The sequence below is a fragment of the Colletotrichum paranaense genome (genome assembly GCF_030867605.1).
Source record: "Colletotrichum paranaense strain IMI 384185 chromosome Unknown Scaffold_5.1, whole genome shotgun sequence".
Taxonomy (NCBI): domain Eukaryota; kingdom Fungi; phylum Ascomycota; class Sordariomycetes; order Glomerellales; family Glomerellaceae; genus Colletotrichum; species Colletotrichum paranaense.
The window spans coordinates 2136328-2148996 of NW_026848963.1; the positions used below are offsets into that span (position 1 = coordinate 2136328).

The 12669-nt window shown below is 50.4% G+C and overlaps 4 protein-coding genes across 4 annotated transcripts; 2 read left to right on the forward strand and 2 right to left on the reverse strand.

Moving 5' to 3' along the window:
* Positions 1 to 733: 733 nt before the first annotated feature.
* Positions 734 to 4649, reverse strand: CPAR01_07099 (ABC transporter; the record flags this gene model as incomplete). The annotated part of the gene is made up of 3 exons (XM_060491370.1): positions 734 to 1142; positions 1282 to 1546; positions 2246 to 4649. 3 exons carry the CDS (start codon positions 4647 to 4649, stop codon positions 734 to 736), a joined length of 3078 nt encoding a protein of 1025 aa, XP_060350244.1.
* An 808-nt stretch (positions 4650 to 5457) lies between these two features.
* Positions 5458 to 7487, reverse strand: CPAR01_07100 (uncharacterized protein; the record flags this gene model as incomplete). Its single annotated transcript, XM_060491371.1, has 13 exons — positions 5458 to 5626; positions 5674 to 5774; positions 5829 to 6008; positions 6064 to 6212; positions 6268 to 6426; positions 6511 to 6575; positions 6629 to 6802; positions 6851 to 6870; positions 6930 to 7001; positions 7056 to 7122; positions 7187 to 7207; positions 7283 to 7365; positions 7416 to 7487. The coding sequence occupies 13 exons, from the start codon at positions 7485 to 7487 to the stop codon at positions 5458 to 5460; spliced, it is 1332 nt and encodes a 443-aa protein (XP_060350245.1).
* Positions 7488 to 8101: 614 nt separating this feature from the next.
* CPAR01_07101 (phytanoyl-CoA dioxygenase) lies at positions 8102 to 9240 on the forward strand (the record flags this gene model as incomplete). The annotated part of the gene is made up of 3 exons (XM_060491372.1): positions 8102 to 8313; positions 8368 to 9020; positions 9077 to 9240. 3 exons carry the CDS (start codon positions 8102 to 8104, stop codon positions 9238 to 9240), a joined length of 1029 nt encoding a protein of 342 aa, XP_060350246.1.
* A 1165-nt stretch (positions 9241 to 10405) lies between these two features.
* CPAR01_07102 (major facilitator superfamily transporter) lies at positions 10406 to 12311 on the forward strand (the record flags this gene model as incomplete). The annotated part of the gene is made up of 3 exons (XM_060491373.1): positions 10406 to 10670; positions 10795 to 11596; positions 11678 to 12311. 3 exons carry the CDS (start codon positions 10406 to 10408, stop codon positions 12309 to 12311), a joined length of 1701 nt encoding a protein of 566 aa, XP_060350247.1.
* Between the last annotated feature and the right edge of the window lie 358 nt (positions 12312 to 12669).

The following is a 12669-nucleotide window of genomic DNA, read 5'->3' on the forward strand; positions in this document are numbered from 1 at the left end:
GAGGCGAAATTGACCGATGTGGGACCCCTTGGACGCGGCCATAAATGGTCCACAGATGTCCGTTTCGGGCCAGTTGGAGCGCGGCCAAAGTGCAATTTTGGCGCCGGGCCAAGCGTCGACACCATTCACGGCCCTCACAGTGCTATAGGACAATTATGTGGGGCGGCCCCTTTTCCGTCCAGTCTTTGCTTGTCTTTGAATGGGAATGTCTGACCGAGTTGCTTTTTCCCGCTGGGGGTTACGCGGATTGCTGACCTGGCCCGAAGTCCGTCTTGGGTTTTCGAGTCATCAAACGCATGTGGTGTAACAGTGGAAGGGTTTTCATCCAGATTCAGGTAGAGTGGTGGTAGTGAAGTCGTCTCATTTGGCAAAGGGTGGTTACATTCCGTGTGAGCCGCCTCTTATCTCATCCTTCCGTGTTGATCTCCCGAGTTACGAGTAGTCAATTGTGATAGCAGATGCGCCAATGTTGAACGGAGTTAAAGATAATCATTTGAGGAGGTAATACGATAGTCTACTACATACAAATTTACCATGTTGTCCTTGGCCTCTCCCATTCGTTGACGCAGGAGCACTCGGTAATCACAAAGGGCTTTGCTGTCTCCGTTGCCTCGACAGACAGGGCACTTCTGGCCGTGGGCAACAGGCTGAGAGTGTAACTCAAACTTCAGTTCATTCGGTATTCGAGCATCTAGACTGGCCTGCGCCAGCTCCCATAATGCATCACGTGGTCTCAACCCCAGAGACCTGTGATGTGGTAAGTGTGGGTGTCCACAGCAAAGACATCCTGATTCAGACAGATGCGCATCAAACAGAACACGCCATTGAATCCAACACCCCAGTAGCCGACCACGTCCTTGACAACTTCTTCATCGCTTGCGTTGAAGGGGCGCTGAAGATCCCACTTGTCCAACAGCTGCATGAGAATCTTGGTCTCCTTGCTCTGCATCCCGCCGGGTTGCAGCGCCTCCACTAACCTCTCCATACTGCCCTCCACAATTTCCTCCCAGTTGGACAGGGACCCGTACACATCTCCTTCAAGTTCTTCATGGCACGCTTGGCATTGTTCCAACTGGTCGCCTGGCTGAGGGCAGCTATCACCAAAGCATCCATCACATATAGGCACTCTTGAGCTGGAACATCTAGATCTGCAGAGAGTTCCCGAATCACATCTCCATGAAGACCTTCCGGGGTATATAATCGACCTGATATTCGTTATGGGTCGATTGGAGGAAGTTGGGGTATGGAGATGACTGGGCATGTTGAAATCAGGCGGCAAACCTCTTTCCAGAGAGTTTTGGGGCTGAAGGCGGTGAGCGGACGAATTCATCGTCAGCAGGGTTTGCCTTGAAATCAACAATCGCGTTCTCGTTCTTCTTCTTCTTAGACTTTGGCGCGTTCTTATCAGTGACTTCCTTTGTGATTGATGAAGATTTCCGACGCGTCTTGCGCTTGATATTGGCTTCCAACTCGTCGGAAAGTGTGCAATCGGAGTCATTGTGCGTTATTTTGGACGATATAGAGCTGGGATTTCCTATCTGGGTAGCTGATCGCGTGCGTGTTGTTATTGGGATTAACAGTGATGCCCTGTTTATGGGACTGGTGTTAAAACTTGTTCTGGTCTAGGCGGGTCTCAAGAGAAGGTATGATCGTGCGAGGCAGACCCCTACGCGCATCTGCGTTATATGACTGGGAAACAGTTCCAAATTTGCTGACCTTCTCATGCTAGGTCAGGTCTCCAACATGTCTCATTCATAAGTTCTCACGGACAATTTTACAAGTGTTGTTGTCCGACACAGAAGCCATCTCTCTTGATGACGGCATTCGTAGTCCCTGTCGATCTAAGCGCAAGCCCCCCTAACCGTCCGATCGATCCACGCCACTCAAGGGCTAGTAGGGGATTTGCGCTCCAAATCACTAAAACCTAGTACCGGTACATCGTTGCGTGCCCCAAAGGCCACCATTGTTGGAGTCATTAAGACAGCCAAATGTGAAAATGCTCCTCATCGAGCTTAACCTGAGAACGTACTCTGATTCCCGAGTTTCTACGGTCCCGAGCAATGTCTCATTTGGCAACGACGAGGCAGCCACCAATGGCCCAGATCCCAATCAAAGAATGGCCAAAAACACTAAAACGCTTATCAAAATCAGAAAAAAAGGAAACCTAAACACGAACCTTGTCATATCCTGTTCCTCTCTGAAGCACCACCAACTTGTCTCGTCCACAAGTCCTTGTATCTGTTACCTTGCGCCAACAATTCTTCGTGTGTACCACTTTCAACCACTCTACCCTCGTGTATGACCACAATCTTGTCCGAGTTGACAACCGTTGAGAGTCTGTGCGCAATAACAAACGTCGTCCTGCCACTCTTCAAAGTCTCCAAAGCATGTTGAATATTCGCCTCAGTCATCGTGTCAACCGCACTCGTCGCCTCGTCGAGAATCAGAATGGGCGGATCCTTTAGAAATACTCGCGCAATGGCAAGTCTCTGGATTTCACCGCCAGAAAGTTTGACCCCCTGCTCGCCAACCTTGCTCTCGTAGCCGTCGGCGAAACTCAGGATCCGGTCGTGGATCGCAGCAGCCCGACATGCCTCGAAAACGTCTTCGTCTGTCGCAGATGGCCGTGCGTAACGCAAGTTTTCCATGACGGATGCGTTAAACAGCAAGGGGTCCTGCGGAACAACTCCAAGGGCTTCGCGAAGCGATGTGAGAGTGACGTCGCGAATGTCTTGGCCGTCAATGGTGATGCGACCGCTTGTGACGTCGTAAAACCGCAGCAGCAATTTCATGATTGATGACTTTCCAGCGCCCGTCTCTCCGACCAAGGCGATAGTCTTTCCTGGTGCTGCTGACACGTCCAGCTGTTCAATAGTCTGTCTCCTCGGATCGTAGGCAAAGCCGACATTCTCAAATGCGACGTGGCCTTTGACGGGCGTGAGATTCTTGGCGTTCTCCCTTTCGACGATGGTTGACTTGGTCTGTAGTAGATTGAGAAGACGTTCGGCATCCACCAAGTCTGACATCAAGTACCGGTAATTGTGTGAGAGGAATTTCAGAGGCCAGACTAGATACTCCCAGTATGTTAAGAGCAACACAAAATCTCCGGGGGAAGCTCGGCCGTTAGTGATCTCATACAGTACCAGGCATGCTAGCACGAAAAATGTCACTGGCACGGTCGCCTCCAGGAGAGCCTGAATGAAAGCATCGCCGACTCCATATCTACGGCTAGCGGCGAGTTGCGAGTCCACAGCCTGGCCGAAGCGGCGCTTCTCGAAATTGAACATGTTGAAATACGTGACGGTCTGCCATCCTTGAACAGCCTGGTGCATGATTCTCGCTTCCTCTCTTTCAGCTTTGCTTGACGCCCTGCGATTCGCAAGGTTCATGTTTGAAGTGACGACCTCCAAGGTTGTGAAAGCCACAGAAGCCACAAGCATAGCCAGAGAGACATAGGCGTTGAATTTCCAGTACAGGAACCAGAGTGCGATGAACATGTCCGCAACTGTCGGCAGTATGTCAATGACGGCGGTCTCGAGCAGATTGCTAAGAGCTCCACCCTGCTCAATGGCCTTCATGACTTCTGCAGAGTCTCTCTCAGCGTGGAACTCCATGGGAAGGTTCATGACGTGACTGAAGGCGGCATTGGTGATCTGCCTGTATGAAAACTGCTTGATGGGAATTTTCGCGAGTGCTTCAATCAAACCCAGACCCGACTCGCCGCTGATGAGACTTAAAAGCAACCATATGGCCAGTGCACCGTACGGTGCTTCTTTCGCCAAGATTTTGTCGGTGACGATGCCGAGTTGACGGGGGATCAGGATGATCATTGCTCTTCCACCTGCTATGCACAGAAGGCAGAGAACAATTGAAAGTTGAACTTTTCTGTCGTTTCTGGGGATCAGAAGCGGGACAAAGACTTTGAAGTCTTTCAAATATCCCAGCCATCCGCCCGTCTCTTCTAGTCTCTTGGCTCGCCGACGCTTGATGCTGGCACTATCGTCGTCGTCATCGTCTGTATCTTCGTCTTCGGAGCCACCACTGGCGATCTCGGTATCGGTATCATCCCTGAAGCGTTCGGTTCCATAGTCTGCAGGCCCTTCTTGTTCATGCGATCCAAGGAAAGGTTGACTTTCTGCTGAGCAGGCTCCACTGCTACCGCCCCGATTGGTAGTGCTGGCCAAAGCAACCAAAACTAAACCGGCAATGACAAAGATTCGAGCTCCTTGGCAAACAAGACAAACAACGTCGGGGGTAGAAAATGATCGTCCACGAACATTGAGAACCAGCAGAGGAATCTCGAGCAAGAATGTTGCAGTGCAGGCGCCGAGCAAAAGTCTTGGCACATTTCCGTTAGAACAAAGCGCTATCCACGCGAGAGTTGACAGCAAGACGTGGATAATGTGAGCTTGCTCCTCATTGAAAGCGCCGGGCTGAAATGTTGCAGCAACTAGTTCAGAGACGTATGTAAGAATGACGATGAGTTTCGCAACTTTCTCGGGTTTTGATCGGCGATGTTTGTAATCTTTCGTTGATGTGTGTTTCCTCTTGGCTTGGCCTGACTGAACTGAAGCCGAAAGGCCGATGAGCACGGCGCTCAGGGCACAGCCGTAGTGCAGGGCCTGCGAGGCTTGTGAAGGGGAGATCATCGTGAAGGAGTCGATAAAGATGAGAGTGAAACTCAAACTAAACATTGGCAACTCACTCTCTGTCTTAAGTACTTGATGAGAAAGATTTTATCGTAGTCTACTCTTTACTTAAGGTTTCCCGGGGATAACCGTGCTATGCACCAAAAATCTGACGCTATGACATCTTACCCTGTGTAACACTGCCGTACCGGTAGATGCCTTGAGTTCATCGCCGCATCGGTAGCGCTGATAATTTTCCCCATAGACATTTACGATCTACCCGGAATGGGATTGTAGGCTTTGCTGAAGTGCCGTGGTCCAATCCACTTTTCTTCACCTTGAAACTAAGCCTCGGGCCGCGTCTGACTCATCTCTCCGGCCCAGTATGATTCACTTCGCATCATCGCGTAACGGAACATTCGGGCCCCGATACGTTGGAAATGTCGACGTTCAAGGTGCTCGTATAACGGTGGGCATTCTTGACTGCGGGACACAGAGCCACTGAGGCCAGAATAAACTACGACCACCGCTAGTTAGACTGGCATGACTAGGGGAAAGGGTCAACCAATTCTAAACCTCAATTCGCACAATGGTGGCTGAGGGCCAGCAACAAGCTCAATTGCAACGTCGGGAATGACTCAGAGGTCAGTATCTCGCGAAATTCTCTACAGGTTGATGCTGCAATTGGGCAGATTTTGAACGACATGATGACTGCGATTTCATATGCTCGACAGGCCCAATTACGATAGAGTGGCAATATCCAAGACTCATACCATCCTTGTCTCTTACCTATTCAATGCTTCTTCTTTGGAGCACCAATCAACATCTTTCATTTACTGCCCAGAGCAATTGCAGCCATCTGTTTCGTCGCAATGGAGACTGGCGCGGTACCCTTCGACTCTTCAACTTCAGCCAATATCTTCGCCCTGGCCTGTCGCTCAATCCAGTCTTTTGCGCCATTGTAGGTACAATTATAGTCCATGAACTCAGCCGGATTCCTGTGATTATTAGCGACAGAATCACTTGCTTAATTCTAATAACTGACATCGTGATCTTGCTGTTGCCCTTGTCTGTCGCAGGCTTTCCGGACTCTCTACTGTAGCCTTGGATGAGTGTGGCCCTCTCGTACCGACAGTCGAATACTATCTGTTGAAATGTTAGCCACTGAGCCTCAAAATCAATGGCTATTAGGCTTGTCACCTTCAGTCTCTCTGTAATCTGATATCTGGTCGGCTTTTCCTTGATATCTGAAAAGATGGCCCCTAGAGCCTCTGCATCCTCAATAGCCTGACTGGCCCCCTGTCCTTGAGTCGGAAGCATCGGATGCGCGGCATCACCGATGATAATTGCACGTTCGCAGTACCAAGTATCCAATGGGTCCTAAAAGAGTGTCAGATCTTTTACCCCAAATATTACCATTGGGCTATAGCCTTACTAGGTCGCGTAGCTGCCACAATCCAACTTCTGTGCAGTTCTTGAAAACAGCCTTGGCCCACTTTGGAAAAACGTCAAATGTTTCCCTGAGCTTATCGGGACTACCCTTGGTGGTCCACGACTTCCCTTCGGCACTTTCCTGCATTTGGTCTGTAATATTGAGTCAGCCACGACTTTACTTTGGCTTGAGGAATACGCTGTTTACCATCTGGTACTAGAGCTACAATGCTGTAGATTGCTCCGTTCCTCGCGGGGCCCATGATGATACGTCTATCATGGCCCATAATCATCGTGGTGAACGACTCTCTCGGATCTATTACGGATGTGAAATCTTTGTCTTGCTCTAACTCGGAGCTGTCAATCACTAGTCGGTATGCTGATTAAATCGATTTATCGTCAGCATCGACGTTGGATACACGGTGTCTTCTTGATACAGTCGCCTGCTTACCGGAGAGTCCAGTTGGTATCGCGGGGGCTTCCTTTCCGATGATCGATTGTCGAAGAACGCTCTTGCTACGACGGGATTAGGAATACCACCCTCTGATTTGACGGTAAACTTAACTTACATCCCATCAGCTCCAACAATGAGGTCTGCAGAAAGCTCTTCCCCGGACTCGAGTGCGACGGTTCCGGCCTCTGGGTCGCATTTCCGGACTACGCAGCCCGTTCGGATCTCGACAGGATCCACGTTTCCTTCGTTTCGCGTTGCTGCAGATTTTAGAGCATCATGTAAATCGACACTTTGAAGTCAGCTTAGTAGTGAAATGGTTTTTGCCATCAGTGCTTACCGATGATAGATCATTCTCTCCTGCATCATTGTCAGTGATTCAGATCATGGCGTGTCAGAAGCAATGACGGTGCACCTACAGCGCCATAGCTCTTCTTCAAGTGAAAGGGAATCTCTGCATGTAGTTTTCCTTCTGTGTTGTAAATCCGAAACTGGAAAAAACCTGTCAATTGACATCCTCATCAGGCTTCCGTCCTTGACCTTACAGCTTTGTCGGCCATAGACCCCGTCTTCGCAAGGCCTTCTTCGAGGTCCCATTGTTTCTCGACAATTCTACAAACGTCAGATACCTTACGTGGAGGGGAATACCTCGCTTTATCTATGGTTCATGACTTACTTTGACGCATTTGGCTGGAGACTGAGAATTCCTGTTAGTCCACTTCGTCTCTAGAAGAGCATATGCCTCAAAGATGCACGGGGCGGATGATCTCACGATATTGTGGCGCCGATCTCTCGGTTGAGGCGACTCTGCTCCAGAACAATTATCTTTCGATTTGACCCTCTCAACGCAATCGCCTATGGCAGTTAGTCAGAGCGCAGTTTCGTCTGCTTCTACAATTGCTTACCGCGGACAATCCTGCGATGCCACCGCCAACTACGATGATGTTGAACAAGCTGCTTTCGTTTGAGGCAGACATCGCGACGAGAATTACTAATGACTCTGACACGAATGGAAGAAAAATGATGGACGTCAATAGTATGCAACCCTCAAGGCCTTGCATCGGCGCAGGGGATCAAGTACTGCGGCATTGGCATGTGCGAGATGAGCTGTGATCGGAAGCTAAGACCCTCTTCGGACAAGACCGCCAGTCACATTGGTGCTTTGCCTATCCCGAATGCATAACCGCGAGTTCAGCCCATCCACTTTCCGATACCTAGCTGCTTTTGAACCCTTAAGCCAGGTGAACTGGAAAAAGAAGGCAGATGTGTCTGGGGTTGGGGGACGTATCTCCCCCAGTTGGCCAACTTCAGGGAGCCGAACCGAGCGGCGAACCGAACCGAGCGGCTCGATCGCAGTGCCCATCCGGAACGTGATCAGCACACCCGGCCCAGAACTTCGGAAATATTTGCAGGGGTGCAAGACACAGCTTATGTTAGCTAGATTGTGATCGTGGTGGCAACGTCGTTTGAACAGGTAAAAGTCAAATAGACCTACCGCTTGCAATTTGTGATAGCACCAAAGACTGAACCATACCATCCTTCAGCTTCGCTGCACTGACTCCAAGCCTTTCAAATTTGCCAATCTTTGACAATGGCTACTACGACTGTCTCAATTACGGAGCAGCCCAGCGCTGCAATCAAGACCGTTGATGATGGCAGAATGAAGATGGATGGCCATGACCCGTCCTACGGCGACTGGCGTGATGACCTTCTCAGAGACGGATATGCCGTGATCAAGGCTGCTATCCCAAGAGAGCGCGCCGACGGATATGCGGACAAGATGTACGGGCTTTTGGAGTCATTGTAAGTTCTATCTTGATATTCTTGGTCTAGCTGCAGGAATCTGACTGGTTCTAGCGGCCTCGGCTATGATCGAAACGATCCATCGACCGTTCATCCCGACAAGCTGCCCGTCATCAATGAAAAGGGTATGCTGATGGCCTACGGGGCCTGCCACGAAGACTTTGTCTGGGATATCCGCAGTGAACCCGGCGTAGTTGGTGCCTTTGAGAAGGTCTATGGCACTGAGGACCTCCTTGTCTCCTTCGATGTCATCAACTATGGCTTCGCGAATCGCACAAACCTTCCCGAAAACAAGCCCTGGCCCCACCAAGATCAAGACCCTGAGAAGCCTGGATTCCGCTGCCTTCAAGGTCTCGTCAACCTCCACCCCTGCGGCCCCGATGATGGCGGTCTCATCGTCTGCAAGGGCTCTCACAACCTGAGTGCACAGTTCCACAAAGACCTCAAGGACGAGCCGCGTATCCCAGCCTGGACCAAGGAGTGGTATGGCTTCACTGACCGCGGCATGGAATGGCTGAAGGAGCACGGCGGAGAGTGGATCAAGGTTTGCGCTGACCCTGGTGACTTGATTGTATGGGATTCGCGCACTGCGCACTACAATGTCCCCGTCAAGGGGAAGATTGATCGAATGGCTGTGTACACTTGCTTCATGCCTGTCACAGATGCTACCCAAGAAGATCTTGTGCGCAAGAAAGCCGCATATGACTGTAAGTTCTTGATCTAGGGTGCATCTAGATGGAGCTGACCATATTTTCCTCTACAGCTCGACTGGGCACCACCCATTGGCCCAACGCTCGTCACACGGGGTCCAACACCGCCACCCGAAATGGAAAGCCAGACCACATTGTTAGGGAGAGACCACTGAACGACAAGAAGTTGAGTGAGAGAGCTTTCAAGCTTACAGGCATCCCTTACATTCGGGTATGATTGTGAATGCTCAAGGTATTTGTTGGTTGATGGGAAGTGCAATACTCGGAGAAAGGGTCTAGGATTCTATATTCTTACCTTCGTTGACATGCATAATGCCACAATCGTTGGTCTCCAAAGTTTCTCAACTGTGCCTCAAGGTGACGCTATTACTTACTACAACAGCTCCGCGTACCGGCAATGTGTCCCGAATGACAGCTGGAAGGTCATACCTGAGCTACTTCATGCATGTATCGATAGGCGCGACGTAGTCACTCTATAGGCCACTTGAACAACGCCGATATAGAACGGAGCAAAGAGCTTTGTTCCGGGACTATCACCCTCAAGAGAACTCAATACCTCGTATCCATGGACATACTTGTTTAGAGACATAACCTTCCCCTAGAGCAATATCTAGCGCCCAGGTGATGAGATAGGCAGTATTGTTTAGACATAATATTATCAAACTGCACCTGAGCGAGAGCCGGCTATCCGAGTGCCATGGACTATGGGATTTCGGTTCAAAGACCGAGTTAGCGATTTCGGTTGGCCAGCACTCGGGTCCCAGAAAAGTGTTGGTTTGAAGATACGGGTCAAATCAAGCCGGAAAACGTATACCGCTTCGATCTCGAAGGGAAACGATAGCTGAGCAGCATTCATAAACTCCGAACCGAAGATAACGACTACATAGACACAACGGCACGGATATTGAGCCGAAGACTCCAATTCCGGAGCGCCCTAGGTTGTCACATCCCTCGTTGTGGCTGAGGACTTCCCTGTTCGCGTAGGCTTCCCCGCACGAAGCTGAGCGATAGCACTATGCCGAAGCAAACGACCTAGTAAATGACCAAGCCGGGGCCCCTCTCCTGTACCCCAGACTGTCAAACCCCACACTGAATCTGGGGTTGAATCTGGGGATGCCGGATAGTCTGCCAAGGGTAGAAGAACACAGAAGCGAGAGAGTTGATACGAATCCGAGATTGACGAATGATACCACAGATGTTTGTCAGGGTGTCTATTTTGCAGAAATATGACCTGCCTCCCGTGGCATCAATCCAACTTTCACGACAACAATAGTTCCACAAACAGTTCTTCGTCCTTGATAGAGGACAGAGGACGGCAGTCTTTGAGTTCCGAACCAAAAACCCAAGTTCCGCTATTAACTATTCAAGACGATCGCTTCAACATGGGCGAGATAGACAACAAGATCACCGAAGAAAGGGTAGAGTCCGCCTCTGACTTCCCCCAGAAGCCTCAACTCGACGATGGCAGCTTCAAGGCAAATGTACAACTTGCCGACGGAGATATTACCTATCTTATCCCAACGCCAAGTTCGGACCCACGCGGTGAGCCTGCGGATTATCAAAGTCTCCTGAAAACCCAAGTGCTTCTTGCTAATCATTCGCCTCAACAACTCAGATCCCCTCAACTTGAGCCCACTTCGAAAATGGGTTAGTCACCTTTCAAGAATCCGACACTCATATCCCGTGCAAAGGCGATGACTGATGTTGGGAATCCTTGAATAGATAATTACGATGACTTGTGCGACTTTTGCCGCTGTTGGTCTCGTCCAAGTCTCCGGCCTTGGAGCTCTTCTCGGAGAGTTTATTCCTGAATATGCAGCCGAAGGCAGAGGATATGATGATATTTCCCATCTCATGACTTATCCCTCCTTGTTTATGGGACTTGGAAACCTCATTGGAATGCCTCTTGCACTTGCAGTAGGCCGCCGTCCGGTTTTCCTCGGGTCTTGTGCCTTGGCCGTCATAGGTTCAATCCTCTGCGGTGTTCAGAAAGGCTATACCTCTCACCTCGTTGCTCGTATGGTCCTTGGCCTGGCAGCCGGTCAGAGTGAAGCTCTCTGCCCGCTAATGGTACAAGAGGTTCACTTTCTTCACGAGCGTGCCCGGTGTCTCATGTGGTTCACGCTTTGGCAGTCCACTCTCAGCGCTGTCTACTCCCTTCTTACTTCCTACATAGCCGCTGGCATTGGGTCGTCTGGCTGGTACTTCCTGGGCTCAGGTTTTGCCGCCATCACTTTCATCTTTGCGGTCTTCATGGTACCTGAGACAAAGTATGACCGACCGCTGGCAGCATACCAAGGCCAGACTGCCCAGGTCTCGCACTTTGTCACAACTGCTAGTCCTGGAGTCGACGACACCACTGGAGTGTATACGGAGATGCTAACCCGCAAGACTACCACGGAGCCCCGTCAGCTTGACTTCGTCAACTTCAAGCCTCGCACCTTCGCCTCCGACCTCCGTCTTTTCACGCAAAAGGCCGATTGGAAAGAAGGCTGGCAATGCTGCACTGGCATGGCTCTCGTTACTTTCTTTCCTGACATGATGTGGGCACTTCTGCTCAATGGCCTGACGATGTAAGACGCAGCCCTGGCAACGGCCAATACCCCATTCCACAAAGCTTCAGTGTACTGTCACTAACTTAATCTCCTTTCTAGCGGCGTCAACATCGCTCTTGGTACCACCTATGGCGGGATCCTGCAGAATGCCCCCTACAACTGGAAATCATCAGTCGTCAGTTTCGCCCTGACCGGTCAAATTGTCGTCGCATTCCTTGCCTTGCCACTTCTGGGTCGAGGATCAGACTGGGTCATTAAGTTCTTCGCTCGAAGGAACGGCGGTGTTCACAAAGCAGAATACCGACTGATCCCTCTCATCATTCCCGTCATTGTCGGTACACTCGCGGCCGTGATCTACGGCCAGGCAGCCGAGCACCCCGATAGATATCACTGGTTTGCCATTGTGTTTGCTCTTAATGCCTACTACTTCGGCTTTGTCGGAGCAAACCAAGTCGGCATCACCTATGCTCTCGATGCGTACCCGACGCGGTCTGGCCCGGTGCTGGTCATCATCTGCGCTATGCGCGGCGTCATCTCTTTCGGAACGAGCTATGGAGTGACACCTTTCATCGCCTCAATGGGATACGATGGTGCATTTGGTATTTATGGAGCTCTTACGGCAGGTATCGGCGCTGCTGGAATCTTTGTCTTCATCTGGGGCACCCAGATCAGAGAAATGGTCTCGAAGTGGTCCATTGCAAACACCACGACAACCCCTTCATACAATCATTAGTATGGCCAAACTCCTTGAGCTGGAAACTTCGGGTGGATGAAATAGTCCCGAAGTCCCCAGAATTGGTGCCATGTTGTGTACCTTAGGCCTTAAGATGGCGGCAGGTTGGATGACAGTCAGGTGCATATGTGTAGTTTGGGAGTTATTGAAAGTAGGCCTGAGCAAATCATTCAACAAGAATGAGTGATATTTACTACAATTATCTGCCTCTCTCTGCTTGTCTATTTTCTTGACTGAACAAATCAAGGGTATAGAGGAAGAGAATCGTGCAGACTCGGATTGAACTTGGGAACACCCGAATGCCTCTGACTGACACCCGACGTCGTAACGTTTTCAGCAACTCAAAGCCACAAAAGTT